This window comes from Halichoerus grypus, chromosome 4 (genome assembly GCF_964656455.1).
Source record: "Halichoerus grypus chromosome 4, mHalGry1.hap1.1, whole genome shotgun sequence".
NCBI lineage: Eukaryota > Metazoa > Chordata > Mammalia > Carnivora > Phocidae > Halichoerus > Halichoerus grypus.
This window is the reverse complement of record NC_135715.1, coordinates 159,566,693-159,581,563: the sequence shown is the minus strand read 5'-3', so window position 1 is coordinate 159,581,563 and position 14,871 is coordinate 159,566,693. Positions and strand designations below refer to the sequence as shown.

At 37.3% G+C, this 14,871-nt stretch overlaps 1 protein-coding gene and 1 long non-coding RNA gene across 4 annotated transcripts in view; one reads left to right on the top strand and one right to left on the bottom strand.

Moving 5' to 3' along the window:
* The window catches only part of KCTD18 (potassium channel tetramerization domain containing 18), a 99,525-nt gene extending 85,860 nt beyond the window's left edge, over positions 1 to 13,665 (top strand). For both annotated transcript variants that reach the window (XM_078071168.1, XM_036098512.2), the window contains 2 exons: positions 5,326 to 5,428; positions 11,480 to 13,665. In XM_078071168.1, coding sequence (XP_077927294.1) covers positions 5,326 to 5,428; positions 11,480 to 11,975 — 599 coding nt within the window. In that variant the 3' untranslated portion in view covers positions 11,976 to 13,665. The remainder of the gene's footprint in view (positions 1 to 5,325; positions 5,429 to 11,479) is intronic.
* LOC118539732 (uncharacterized) lies at positions 379 to 11,580 on the bottom strand. 2 transcript variants are annotated; one of them, XR_004919307.2, is made up of 4 exons: positions 11,442 to 11,580; positions 4,356 to 4,451; positions 1,306 to 1,387; positions 379 to 1,042 (listed from the first exon to the last, which is right to left on the bottom strand). It is a non-coding gene; the product is annotated as an uncharacterized LOC118539732 (long non-coding RNA). The 2 variants fall into 2 exon arrangements; XR_004919305.2 differs by having other exon boundaries at positions 379 to 1,387.
* Positions 13,666 to 14,871: the final 1,206 nt, after the last annotated feature.

The window sequence follows — 14,871 nt, the reverse complement described above, 5'->3', positions numbered from 1 at the left end:
AAGAAAAAAGGAGGGGCGCCTGGCTGGCTCAGTTGGCAGAGTATGCAACTCCTGATCTCGGGGTTGTGAGTCGAGCCCCATGTTACGTATAGAGATTACTTAAAAGTAAAATCTTAAAAAAAGGAAAAATTTAAAAAAAGAGAGAAAATGAAAATAATGCCACAGAAGATGTCTGAAGAACGCTTAGGAAACAATCATCTTTAAATGCACAATTTGAAGTTTGACCATTTTTACCAACTGCTCATATCATTTGATAAATAATAATGCTGTTTAGGATCCAGTGTGATAAGTGGTTTACATTCAGTACCTCTTAGTCTTAAAACAATTCTGGATGCTGTTTATCACTTTACTGATGAGAAAACTGAGTCTCAGAGAGGCCATGCCACTTGTAAGGATCACAGAGGGTTAACTGTTCTATGCCTAAGTTTTTTTTTTTTTTTCTTAATTAACAAGTACGTATTGAGTGTCTCTTCCGTGCAAACCCTATAAGAAGTCCTAAAGTTGGGTCCACAGATAAATAAGACACATCTTGGTCCTCAAATGATCTTAAAAGCTGGTAGAGACAGGCATTGCAAGTCACATGAGATTGAATAAAAGGAGAGGAGGAGGCTTTTAAAAACTCTCCCATCACCTGTTTCTCTTTCAGACGAGGTGCTAGTACCAGCCCTCTTCCTTTCCTTGACTTTGTCCCCCTCCCTTTTCCTCCTTTATTTTTTTTTCTAAATCAGACCCCTCAAACAGATAGAAAACAAGTGCTATTCTCTTTAAGTTTTTCATTTTAGATTTAATTGACTTTAAGACACTTAGGCTTAAGTTAAGGAACAAACCCCCTGGTGTTCTCTGTGTCTCCTCTTGTGGCTCTGGACTGGCAGACGACCCCGGAGGTTTTGTGGGGGGGCCCTGTCTGGGCTTCTTTCTCCACTGGTCCAGGAAGCCAAAGTGGAGAGCTGGTATTACTGGCTCACAGAGTGGAAGACTGATTTTAACTTTTTTGAGAGCATGTAATGAAGTATCATTGGTATTTAACACCGTTCTGGAAGGCCTGTGCAAAGCCATCAGACAGGAAACAGAAAGAGAAAGGATTATTAGAAGGAAGAAGACAGTTATTATTTGGGGACAGTATGTCTTTTTAGAAAACCCAAAGGAATCAACTAAAGGTATTTTAAATGATGAGTTGAGTAGACCAAACTAGCTGGATACAATATGACTAAACAAAGACCAGCTTACTTATGATAGATTAGTTAGAACTTACAGGAGAAAATCCTATTCACAATAGCAATAAACAACAAAATCACTAGGACTGACCTATCAAGAAATGCTTTTGTGGAGTCTTTTGTGAAGAAAACTGCTAAAATATATTTATCCATCCATCAATTCATCCATCCATCTATAAAAAAAAAAGAAGACAAAGATTATGGTGAGACATACCATGCTCCCGAATGGGAAAGCTATTCAGACAGATTTTATAATATTCATTATAAAGACGTCAGTTCTTCTCAGATTAAGTTACAGGTTTAATGCAATTCCTACCAAAATATCAGTGGAACTCTTTGGGAATCTTGAGGAAATGATTCCAAAATTCCTTTGAAAGAATAAGCCAGTGAAATAGGAACATTTTGGGAAGTAGAAGTCATTAGAGGAATGAGTCTATAACTGTGTGATAGTAAAAATACTATATAGAGATTTGTAATAAGAACCATATTTTTCTGGTACAAGAATAGATGCAGAGATCAGAAGTAAACCCCAGTGAACTTATAAGAATAAAAATACTATGTGATAAGGAGTATTAAATATCAGTATAAAAAGATAGATGATTTAATAAGTAATTGAGAAATATACTTGGGAGAAAACAACTTTAGCCTCATGTCATTTATCAAAATAATCCCAGGTGAATTTATGGATGAAAAATGAAGCTATAATAAACTATAGTGAAACTTAAGCAAATAACTGATTTCTTAATAGGAAAATAAATCATAAAGACAAAAATGAATAAATTTGATTACATCATATTTAATATATTAACTTTAAAACAAAAATGCATAATAAAATTAAAAGGCTAATAAAAACTTAGATAAAAATATTATATTTAGAGACAAGAATATCCCTAAAATAGAGATTTATTTAAGTTGATTAGAAAGTCAATTCAAGAGGCGCCCGGGTGGCTCAGTCGTTAAGCGTCTGCCTTCGGCTCAGGTCATGATCCCAGGGTCCTGGGATCGAGCCCCGCATCGGGCTCCCTGCTCGGCGGGGGGCCTGCTTCTCCCTCTCCCACTCCCCCTGCTTGTGTTCCCTCTCTCGCTGTGTCTCTGTCAAATAAATAAATAAAATCTTTAAAAAAAAAAAAAAAAAAAAAAAAGAAAGTCAATTCAACCCCTATTGTAAATAAATGTGCAAGGTTCATGACCACAGAATTTCCAGGAAAATAGATAAACATGTGGCAAGAGGTTCAAACTCATTATTTATTAATGAAATACATATTAAATGAGAATTATTTTTTCATACCAGATTAGTAAAGATCTCTCATGAATTCTTGGCAGGAGTAAAAGTTAATATTACTTTATTGGGAAATAATTTATCATTACATACCCATAACATCAAAATTGTTCATTTCCTTTGACCCGATAACTCTACTTCTAGGTATCTACCCTAAGGTCATAATCAAATGCAGACAAACGTTTATGAACAGATTGCTCAATTAAGCATTATTCATGATAGAGAAAAAAATAAAGGCAATATAAATGTCTATAATAGAGAATTAAATACATATTGGTACATCTATGGGAAATAGTTGAGCATAGCTATTAAAATTATTTTGAATAATTTTTTACATAGATGAATGCCCATGATAAAATAAGCTGTCATGGAATGATCAAAAGCAGGAAACAAAATTAAATATAAAATGTTTTCAATTATGTGCCTATCATATGAATAAGAAAAAGACGAATCAGATTCATCAAAGTGTCATGAACCATGATTCCTAGTTTTAGGATTAAAATTGATCTTGATTTTTTTTTAGGATTTTATTTATTTATTTGAGAGAGAGAGAGAGAGATTGAGAGAATGAGTGGGGGGAGTGGCAGAGGGAGAAGCAGACTCCTTGCAGAGCAAGGAGCCCGACATGGGACTCGATCCCAGGACCCTGGGATCATGACCTGAGCTGAAGGCAGATGCTTAACCGGCTGAGCCACCCAGGCGCCCGATCTTGATTTTTTTATATGTACTTTTCTATATTATCCAAATTTTGTACAATGAAACTGAGTTACTTTATAGGCAGGAAAAAAATAAAAGTTTTTAAAATAAATTATGGTGTATCCATATAATGGAATACTACTCAGCAATAAAAAAATGATCATTAATGTGTATATCAACACGGATGAATCTTCAAAGCATCATGCTAAAGAAGCCAGACACAAAAGGCTCTCTATTCTATGATTCCATTTATATGCCACCCCTGAAAAGGCAAAACAAGGGAATGGAGGGGAGGGCATTGATTGCAAAGGGGTACAAGGGAACTTCTGGGGTGATAGAAATGTTCTATGTCTTGACTGTGGCTATGATTACATGACTTGTATACATTTGTCAAAACTCATTGAACCGAGTACTTTAAAAGGGAGAATTTTATTTTGTGTAAATTATATCTCAATAAACCTGACTTAAAAAAAGTCTTAATGGATGAGATTTGGGAATGTTTTTATAGCTTAAGTAGGTTTGGGATCAAGCAGTTCCAGAAAATTATTGTCTTAAAATGAGGTCCATAGGCTTCTGTGAATATTGGGTATGTCTATTATAATAATTTATATGCCCAGCTCGCTAAGTTGGTTAATATTTATCACTAAATCTTTAATGATTAAACAACAAGACACCAGGGGTGCCTGGGTGGCACAGTCAGTTGAGCATCGGACTCTTGGTTTTGGCTCAGGTTGGGGTCGTGAGATCGAGCCCCGCATTGGGCTCCGCACTTGGCGTGAAGTCTGCTTGAGATTCTCTTTATGCCCTCTCCCTCTGCCCCTCCTGCTCATGCTCTCTCTCCCTCTCTCTCTCCTAAATAAATCTTTAAAAAGCAAACAAACAAACAAACAAAAAAACAAGACACCATATCCATTCCTGGGACTTCAAAGTTACTTTTTAAAAAAACGCCAATTTTTTATTCAACGTTATTTTTTAAGCCTTTTAAAATGCAAAATGCATCTATATATACTTTTTTGTGATTCTTTTTTTTAAATTGAGGTGAAATTCACATAACATAAAATCAAAGTATACACTTGAGTGGCATTTACTATGTTAACAATGTTGTATAACCACCATCTCTATCTAGTTGCAAAACATTTTCATCATCCCCCAAGGAAAGCCGGTACCTGTAAGCAGTTACTGCCCATTCTCTTCTGTCTTCAGCCTCCGGCAACCACCCATCTGTTTTCTGTCTCAATGCATTTGCCTATTCTGGATATTTCCTGTAATTGAAATCATACAATATATGACCTTTTGTGTTTGACTTTTTTCACTCAGCATAATGTTTTTGAGGTCCATAAAAATACATTTACAACTTTCATTCAGAAACTTAGCTGATTTAAAAATTAAAATGAGTTTGACCACAATCTTGGCCTAACACATTAACTCAGATTATTCTTGTTTGAAAAGGTGCTTATAGGGTAGTGATTGCTCATATTTATATAGTGGTTGCCTTTTACAGAGTGGTTCACAAAATATACCTGACTTGATGATTACTGCAGCCCAATGAGGTGGCTAGGGCGGGAGTTAGATAACCCTCACTGTCCAACCCTTACACGACTGTCAACACTATGATTTATAAAATAAAGGCACCTAACGTCTCTTAAGTGTTCAAGTGCCAGGAAGTATACTAAGCATTTTGCGTTTATTTACTCATTTAATCATCACAATCAACCTATGAAGTATATACCATTATTGTCATTTCATAGATGAGAAAATTTAGGCACAGAAAAGTTAACTAACTTTCCCAAGGTTGCATGATCAGTGAGTGATAGACGTGGCATTCAGACCCAGGCAGTCTTGGCTCCAGAGCCTGTGCCTTTAACAGCACACACTCTTCTGCCCAGGACCCGTATGACGACCTACTGATGATCCGTGGTGGAGCTGGGGCTGGTAGGCGGCAATTCCTAGACCTGGCTTATGAGCTGGGCCGCTATTACCGTGGCTCTTCTCGGGAACACTTGCTGTGTACACCTACCTTCTTCAGATGGGAGGCATGAATTTCAAACTCTTTCTGCCTAGTCTTCGACAAAACAGTGCTGCCCAACCTTTTGCCGTGGACAGTGGCTCTCTTAATTATGCCTTTTGATCTTCCAGGTGTTAGCTACTGGCGGGTGCCTCATGAGCTGATAGAATGTTGGACCCTGGAAGAGCGGCCCTTACTTGGAAGCCTCCGTCACATGGCCCCAATTCGAAAGAGGTTATCTGTGCTCTGTTGATATTTTTTGTTTTTTTAATGTGACCTGTAGTTTTACTGCCTTTATTGGGGAAATGAATAATGTTGACCATACTAAATTTATTAATCACCGAGGTAAGTATTCTGCCTTACCATCAAAATTAAACTGTGATAAATTCAAAGTTACCAAAACAATGTAAAAACGGAAAATAATTCTCTAAAACTGAGTTATAGTATGTTCTTTTTGGGAGAGTGTGTTTTTAAGAATACTAGTGGATATAGTGAGAATGCTGTGGTATTTTTCCCTATAAAAGTGAAGTCCTAGGCTTTATTGGCAGTAGTCAAAAACTTATTTAATGGACTTAATATTTGAAGTCTCCTGTGACTTATTTTGAATTCCCTTCTCCTTCCTATTACCACAAATAGCATTTTTATTTAATGGTATTTCTTATATTTTATGAAATTATTAGCATTAAATTCACTCTACATCTGTGCTTTTCACTTTAAATACATTTAAAATCATATTTATTTTTCATTGGGTATTATTCATGGTTTTCAGATGTTCTGATTTCTTTATCATTTGTCCTCGAATTTGATTCACTGCTCCTATGGAATCTCTGATGGCTTTCTTTTTTTTGCCCTTTGGCTCTTCCACAGAAATGCAGAGAATTTTATTCAGTTTTTAGTGGTTCATTATCTCTTGTTAAAACAGATCTTTTTTCTTAAAGGCCCTCAATTTATTATTATTATTTTGCTTTTTGAGCTTGCAGTTAACAAATATTGTTTGGGTCTCAAGCAGTGATTCTCAAATGCGGGCAGTTTTGTCCCACAGGGCATATTCGGCAATGTTTCGAGACACTGTGGGGTGGGAGATGCTACTGGCACCTAGTAAGTAGTGGCCAGGGACGCTGCCAAACGTCATAGAGTGCACGGGCAGCACCCACACCAAAGATTTATCCCGCCATAAATGGCAATAATGCTAAGGTTGGGAAACCTTGGTCAAGAGTCTAGTGGAAGATGTGGACTGAAAAACCAAGCAGGAATGGTCTTAGGGAGATTCTCCTCTGTGTTGTCTTTTCTTTGGTTTATTAAGCATTATTTTTGATTCATGGATAAGATAATGATAATGATGACTTAGAAGCAACTGCAAGGTCCCAAAGAATCATTTGAGTCACTTGAGAAAATTTAGTTCTGTTCAGTAGTTTTAGGGTTGAATATATTATATTTGCATTCTCTACAACATGTCGGTGTTCAGATCACCATGCCATTTTGATGAGAGGGAGAAGACTTGGGGGAACTTTCTGTTCAGGAGATGATCTTCATGAAGTGAAACTGATGCAAGCAGTAGAAGGAGTAGGCAGGGTTTCAGCAGTGGTTGTTTGACAGTTTTAAGGTCATTTCAAACACTATTCCCTGTGATTTGTCCTTCATTTTGTTAATGTGGTATGTCACATTGACTGGCTTACAGATGTTGAACCATCCTTGCATCCCTGCAATAAATCCTACTTGATCATGGTGTATAATCCTTTTAATGTACTGTTCAATATGGTTTGCTAATATTTTGTTGAGTATTATTGCATTTATGTTCACCAGGCATATTGGCCTGTAACTTTCTTTTCTTGTGGCGTTGTCTGGTTTTGGTATCAGGGTTCTCCTGGCCTCGTAAAAAGAATTAGGAAGAGTTCCCTCATCTCCTGTTATTTGGAAAAGTTTGAGAAGGATTGGTATTAAATCTCCTTCAAATGTTTGGTAGAATTTACCTGGACTTTTGTTTGTTGGGAGTTTTTGTTTTGTTTTTATTTTTAAAATAAGCTCTAGGCCCTATGTGGGGCTTGAACTCATGACTCCAAGATCAGGAGTCACATGCTCCACTGACTGAGCCAGCCAGGTGCCCTGGTTGCTTTTTGATTACTGATTCAATCTCTTTAGTAATCGGTCAGTTCAGATTGTCAATTCCATCATGAGTCAGTCTTGATAGGTTGTATGTTTCTAGAAACTTTTAAAAATTCATTCATTCATTCATTCATTCATTTCCTTCTTTAAAAAACACTGAAGTATAGTTGACATACAATGTTATATTAGTTTCCGGTGTACAACATAGTGAATCAACAATTCTATACATTATGCATTGCTCACCATGCTAAGTGTCGTTACCATCTGTCACCATACAATATTATATAGTATTATTGACTGTATTCCCTATGCTGTACTTTTCATCCCCATGACATATTTATTTTATAACTAGAAGTTTGTACCTCTTAATGCCTTAGGAATTCGTCCATCTCTTCTAGGCTGTCCAATTTGTTGGTGTGTAATTATTCGTAGTAAGCTCTTTTGACCCTTTGTATCTCCATGGTATCAGTTGTAACATCTCCTCTTCATTTCTGATTTTATTTATTTGAGTTCTCTCTCTTTTTTCTTGGCTGGTCAATTTTATCTTTTTAAAGAACCAGCTTTTAGTTTCATTGATCTTTTCTATTGCTTTATAGTCTCTATTTCATATACTTCTGCTCTAATTTTTATTTCCTTCCTTCTACTAATGATGTGTAGTTGTCACTCAGCTATTCTTTAGGATTTTATTTTTTAAGAGGAAATTGTTCCATATATAGATGTAGACTCAGTATATCTGTGGGAGGAGGTAAATTCAAGATTTTCCTACATCACCATCATGAACTGAAACAAATCTATCATATGGTTTTAATACCACATCAAAAATCATATGATCATCTCAATAGATACAGAAAAAGCATTTGACAAAATTCAACAACAATTTATGATAAAAACTCTCAACAAAGTGGGAATAGAGGGACTACATTTCAACATAATAAAGCCATATATGAACAGCCCACAGCTAGCAACATACTCAGTGGTGAAAAGCTGATAGCTTTTCTTCTAAGGTTAGGAACAAGACAAGTATACCCACTCTCGCCACTTTTATTCAACATAGTGCTGGAAGTCCTAGCCAGAGCATTTAGGCAAGAAAAAGAAATAAAGGGCATCCAGATTAGAAAGGAAGAAGTAAAACTGGCACTATTTGCAGCTGGCATGATATTATACATAGAAAACCTTAAAACTCCATCAATACTGTTAGAACTAACAAACAAATTCAGTAAATTTGCAGGATACAAAATTAATACATCAAAATCTTGTTTCTATACATTAATGATGAATTATCAGAAAAATAAATTAAGAAAACAATCCCATTTGCAATTGCTCCAAAAAGAATAAAACATCTAGGAATAAATTTAGCCAAGGAGGTGAAAGACCTGTTTTTGAAAACTCTAAGACGTGAGAGAAATTGAAGAAAACATAAATAAATGGGAAGATATTCTGTCCTCATGGATTGGAAGAATATTGAAAAAATGTCTGTACTATCCAAAGCAATCTACAGATTCAGTGCATTCCCTATCAAAATTCCAGTGGCATTTTTTTTTTTATGGAAATAGAACAAACAATCCTCAAATTTGTATGGAACCACAGAAGATCGTGAAGAGCCAAAGCAATCCTGAGAAAGAAGATTTGACAAAGCTGGAAACCTCATGGTCCCTGATTTCAAATTAGCATAGTCCCCCGCCTTATCCACACAGGATATGTTGCAAGACCCCCAGTGGATGCCTGAAACCACAATAGTGCTGAACTGTATATGTACTGTGTGTTTTCCTATACATACATACCTGTGATCAAGTTTAGTTTATAAATTAGGCACAGTAAGAGATTAATAGCAATAACTAATAAAATAGAACAGTTATAACAATATACTATAATGTTATCTGAATGTGGTCTCTTAAAATATTGTACATCCTTCTTGTGATGATGTAAGATGATAAAATGCCTATATGATGAGATAAAGTGAAGTGAATGACATAGACATAGCATTAGGCTAGTAGTCATAGTATGAATGACATTGTGACACAGCGTTAGGCTACTACTGATATTGTGATGATAGTCAGAAGGAGGATCATCTGCTTCCAGACCATGGTTGACTATGGGTGATTTAAACTGCAGAAACTGCAGAAAGGGCAGACTACTGTATATTACAAAACTATAATAATTAAAACAGTATGGTATTGGCATAAAACCAGACACATAGATCAGCAGAATAGAAAGCCCAGAAATAAAGCCACACATATATAGTCATCTAGTTTACAACAAAAAGAGCCAAGAATACACAATGGGGAAAGGACAGTCTCTTTAATACATGGTGTTGGGAAAATTGGATATCCATATGCAAAAGAATGAAACTGGATCCCTATCTTACACGATACACAAAAGTTAACTCAAAGTAGATTAAAGACTTTAAGGTAAGATCTGAAGTCCTAAAACTCCTGGAAGAAAACAGAGTAAGTTCCTTGACATAGGCCTTGGCAATGATTTTTTTGTATCTGACACCAAAAGCAAAAGCAACAAAGGCAAAAATAAACAAGTGGGACTATACCAAACTGAAAAACTTCTGCATGGCAAAGGAAACCATCCAAATAAAAAGACTTTCTGCTGAATGGGAGAAAATATTTGCAAATCATATATCTGATAAGGAGCTAATATCTAAAATATATAAGGAACTCATACAACTCAATAGCAAAAAAAAAGTGATTAAAAAATGAGCAGAAAATCTGAATAGACATTTTTCTGAAGAAGACAAGAAGGCTGACAGGTACAAGAAAAGATGCTCAACATCAATAATCAGGGAAATGCAAATCAAAACCACAATGAGATATCACCTCAGAGCTGTTAGGATGGCTATTACCAAAAAGACAGGAGATAACAAATGTTGGCAAGGATGTGGAGAAAAGGGAATCCTTGTGCACTTATGGTGGGAATGTAAACTGGTGCAGCCACTGTGGAAAATAGTATAGAGGTTCTCCAAAAAATTAAAGGTAGAACTACCATATGATCCAGCAATTTCACTTCTGGGTATTTATCCCCAAAAAATGCAAAGAGTAATTTGAAAAGATATATGCACCCCCATGTTCATTGCAATATTGTTTACAATATGGAAAAATTCAAGTGTCAATTGATGGATGAATGGATAAAGAAGAGGTGATACACACACACACACACACACACACACACACACACACACAGTGGATTATTCTTCAGCCATAAAAAAGAATGAAATCTTGCCATTTGTGACAACATGGATGGACCTTGAGGGCATTAAGTAAAATAAGTCAAAGACAAATACCATGTGACCTAATATGTGGAGCAAAAAAAAAAAAAAAAAAAAAAAATTCCAAGCTGATAGATACAAAGAACTGATTGGTGGTTGTCAGAGGCAAGGGGTGGGGGAGGGAAGAAATGGTAAACTAGGGTGGGTTTTTTTGTTTAAATAAATCGAATTTTTTGAAAATTAAAAAAAAAAATAAAACACTGCTCCGCCTTTAGACTTTTTATCATGAATGGCAAACTCAATTCAGGAATCTTTGAAGGTTTGTCCAGTACCTCTCAAATTCAAAAATTCAAATGGGTTTGACCATTCTAGCAGCTCCCAAAATGCCTTTTGTAGAATGCTAATTTTACTGGGTGCCAAATGTTGCATTACAGAATTATTGGGAAATATGGATCCAACAAAGTTAAACAAGTGTCTTTACTTGAGACCTCAGAATCTTTGTTAATATAGAGTGTAAAGTTTCAAGAGGAGAGTAAAATATGCAATAGCATTTCTCAAAGAGTTTATTGGACTGTGAAACACTCAGTAAACTTCCTCAGTAGATCTCTTAAAAAAAACAAAACAACAACTTGGGATCATCCTGGTTATCCTCCGGATCACGTGAGGATTCTTAGGAACCAAGTGATGTAGTGTATAATTCCAGTGTAACATACTAAATTTTAATTTGTCGTTCATATTAACATTATCGTGATTTTAAGAGTTTGTATTCAAGCAGAAATAATCTTACGTAAACTTGGTGATTTACTTATTGACCTTGGTGGGAGAGGAGATGAGGTAGTCTGATCCCTCCGAACCTGACTCAGATTCTTGATGAAAACGATTTTGCCCCTGAAGATAAAACTTTGGAGACGTTTCCATGGGTCACCCAACCTGTAAACGCTGACCATGACATGCTTCTGTATTCACAGGCGACTGATGGCGTTCAATGAAGAGGAAGACGAAGGTGTGAACTGTAAGACTGGTCCCAAGCCAGTCAGATTCCTGGGCCCTTCCACCAGCACCCAAATTAAAGTCAAGAACTCGGCGTCGGTCAGGGTGTCCGCGGCCAGCGCCCTCCAGTCTGCGGGCGGAAAGGCAGCGCTGCGCTCGGCGCCGCCGAAGGCTCCGTCCCCCGCGGGCACTGCGCTGCCGGGGCAGCCCCAGGCTCCTCGTGGGGCTGGGAGCGCTGAAAACGGAGCCGCGCACCCACCCCCGGCCAAGGTCCTGCTCTCCGACAAGAAGGCCACCCCGCCCCGAGTGATAAAACTGAAGCGGACTCCACTGTGCGCCGCCGGGCCGTCCCCGCCTGCCGCAGCCGCAGCCGCAGCCGCAGCCGCAGCCAGGCCCGCGGGGCCCCCGGCGGCGGCCCCGGAAGGCCCCGGCGCGCACGCGCGGACTGAAAATGGGCGGGGCCAGGCTGATTGACGGAAGCGTGGGCTCCGGACATCCCGCTCGCCTCCCGGAGCGCCCGAGCCGTGCGCTGCAAATAGGTGGCGCTGTTTCTTGGTGCAGTAGGGGGTGGAAACTTGGGTTTCTTCTTTAGGATCATTACGGGAAAAATGAATTGTGTCAAGTAGGAATGGAAGAGGGAGACTTTACGTGGTTGGGCCTATCTTTACTTCTCCCAACTTTGAAACGGTTGTCTACTGACAGTTTGAATTTCAGGTTTTTAATTTTTTTTTTTTTTTTTGATGGTTCATTGGTATTAAGGCAACAAAACAGTACAGTAAAATCATCACTAGAGAAGTCCACTTTGTTCCTGAGTAATTATAGACTTTAGGCACTTTTGTAGTGTTACTCATTGCTGCCCAGGGCCGAATGAGGTTAGATATTCCCGTCTGGTGAAATAGGGTGACGTTCGTGTTTCCCTGTGCTGTGTCACAGCCAAGAGATTTGAGAGAAAATGCAGACCCAGGTGAACTCCCTGCAGGTTTCTTTCAGTCTCGGAAGGCTTCGTGAAAAGAAATGAGGAGGAAAAAAAAAAAAGACAGTAATCTAAGATCACACGTTCTCTGACTCAATTGAACTATTTTCTTTTCCTAGATTGTTTTTTTCTTACTCTTTTTTTTTTTTTTGCTAGCAGATTTATTTATACATCACAAGAAGATGTCTTGAGATGAGAACTATACAACATGTCTTCGGAATGAATTGTTAAAATATTTTAATTTGAATAGTGAAGTTCTGAAAGTACTTTGAAAAAGAAGTTAAGCGTTAACTTTTAACTAAAGTTACTACTTGTTTCTCAGGAATGACCATTGAGGAGTCATTCTGACTATACAATATGATTTTTATGCATAAAATTCCCACTTAACTTGAACTTAATATTTTTAAACAGAATATTTTGATTAATCCTCTATTTTTTCACAGCTATTCAGTTGTATGTGTTTACTCTTACGCGTTAAGTTTTATAATTGGATCCCATATTTCCACCTTCAGTAAGCAGTATGCCTTCAGTGTATTAAAAATAAGTTCATAAAGCAGGGTACTTTTTACTCAGTGCTTATCATTGTACTTGCATTACTTTGAAAGAGTAGAGTAAATATACTCAAAACATTACTTTTTACAAAATAAAGTAAAATTTTTCCATACAAAGTAACATTTTCCATGACTGTGCTTATTTTTAAGCCTTACAGCCCTTTGGGAGTCTGAGAGGTTGTTTGTTTATGTAGTTTATCTATTTCTGGTTACAAAATTGCTTTCTTGTCTAGGTAATATATGAAATAATTAAACCAATTTCAGATAGCTATCCAGATACCAGCAGCCTTTTAAAATAGGTGTTTTATTTGGCTAGAAAAAAGTGACTATTCAACTGATGGTTCATGAATGACATTTCCCTGTAGAATATAAAAAATATTTAGTCACCTTGAAAAATACTATTATAAAGAATGCAAGCATTCTGAAAATCAAAGATCACAGTGAATTTGGAGAACTGCCATTTCCGACGTTACTAGTATTGCTTGATCTAGGGCATTTTGAATTGCTGGTTCGTATAAGAGTATTATTTATACCAATGGTACCAATAGACTTGCTTGATGCAAAGTTGCCACGAAACCTTCAATCTGTAAGAAATGCAGTGTCTATGAAGCACACAATAAAGCAAAGTGCAATTAAACGAGCTGTGCCTGTGCTCTTGGGTGAGTCTGTGAACAGCCTGCTCTTCTTTGCCACTAACAGCTTAAAGGAAGTCTATTTAGCACATCTAGTCTTAATAAGCAGAAGAGTTTTTGAAATAGCCACCAGGCTGTGGTGCAGCTGAGGTGGAAAGGAACAAGTGGCCCCTTCTGGGGATCAGGAGTCAAAGTCGAATTCAGAATGCTCAAGTGCTTGAACATTACGTTAGTTGGAGTGGTTCCTTGGGGATTAGGTACTTTTGCATGAAAACACGTTTCTCAAGATTCTGCAGACACAAAGGAATAACTCATCATAACCCACTGTTCTTCCTGGAAAATGAAAAATAAGAAATGGGAAAGTGTGCTTTATAAATAACGGTTCAGTGTCCTTACTTGGGGAATGTAGGTTTGTGCCGTTGTTGGGTCAGAGGACACGACAGAAATTTTTAGTGGTGAGTGTAGGATATTTAGTTACTGCTCATATCAAAAAAAGATATTTGACTATGATGCCCTTTCAGGTAATCTTTGTTGGAAACTGGTTTGCCCTGATTAAAGCTGGTTAGTTATATCATGGAGAGCCTAAGGCTGACAGTTCATATTTCATATTTGTAAATAGTAAGTTTTCGGTTCAATATTGCCTTACACTACAGTTTTATAAAGTATTTTCATATATTCTATTTTATTGTGTTCATTTTGCTTCTTAGTTTCAGAACAACAACATAATGAAGGTCGTCTTTCCCAGTTCTTTCAAGATCAAGAAAAAAATGAGGTTGAACAAAATAAAGGCTGAACAGTAGTGACACCCCCCATCTCAACCCTATGTTTGGCCCATAATCTGATATCCACAGAATGACCAAAGGAAACAGTAGACGGAGGAAGTAGACTAAAAATGTGAATTTGTTTAATATTTAAAGTTTTTGAGCAGGAAAGTATTAAAGTATTAGATTACATGCTTTTCCTACTCGAGAGGGGACTCCGTTGCCTCTCTATGTGCAATGCCTGGTACATAGTAGTCCTTCAGTGAATTTCTGAACGGTTAAGGCAATCCCCTGCTCCCCACCCCCACCCCGCCACAATTATTTTTAAAAGCGTGTCTGGTAGCAATCTTCAGGAGCTGTGGAAACTGATTTCCGACCTTGCAGAGTATATCCTGTCAGAACAAAAGAGGTAGAAGTAGAAGTTTTTTAGTAGGGTGATTATTGCTAATAACC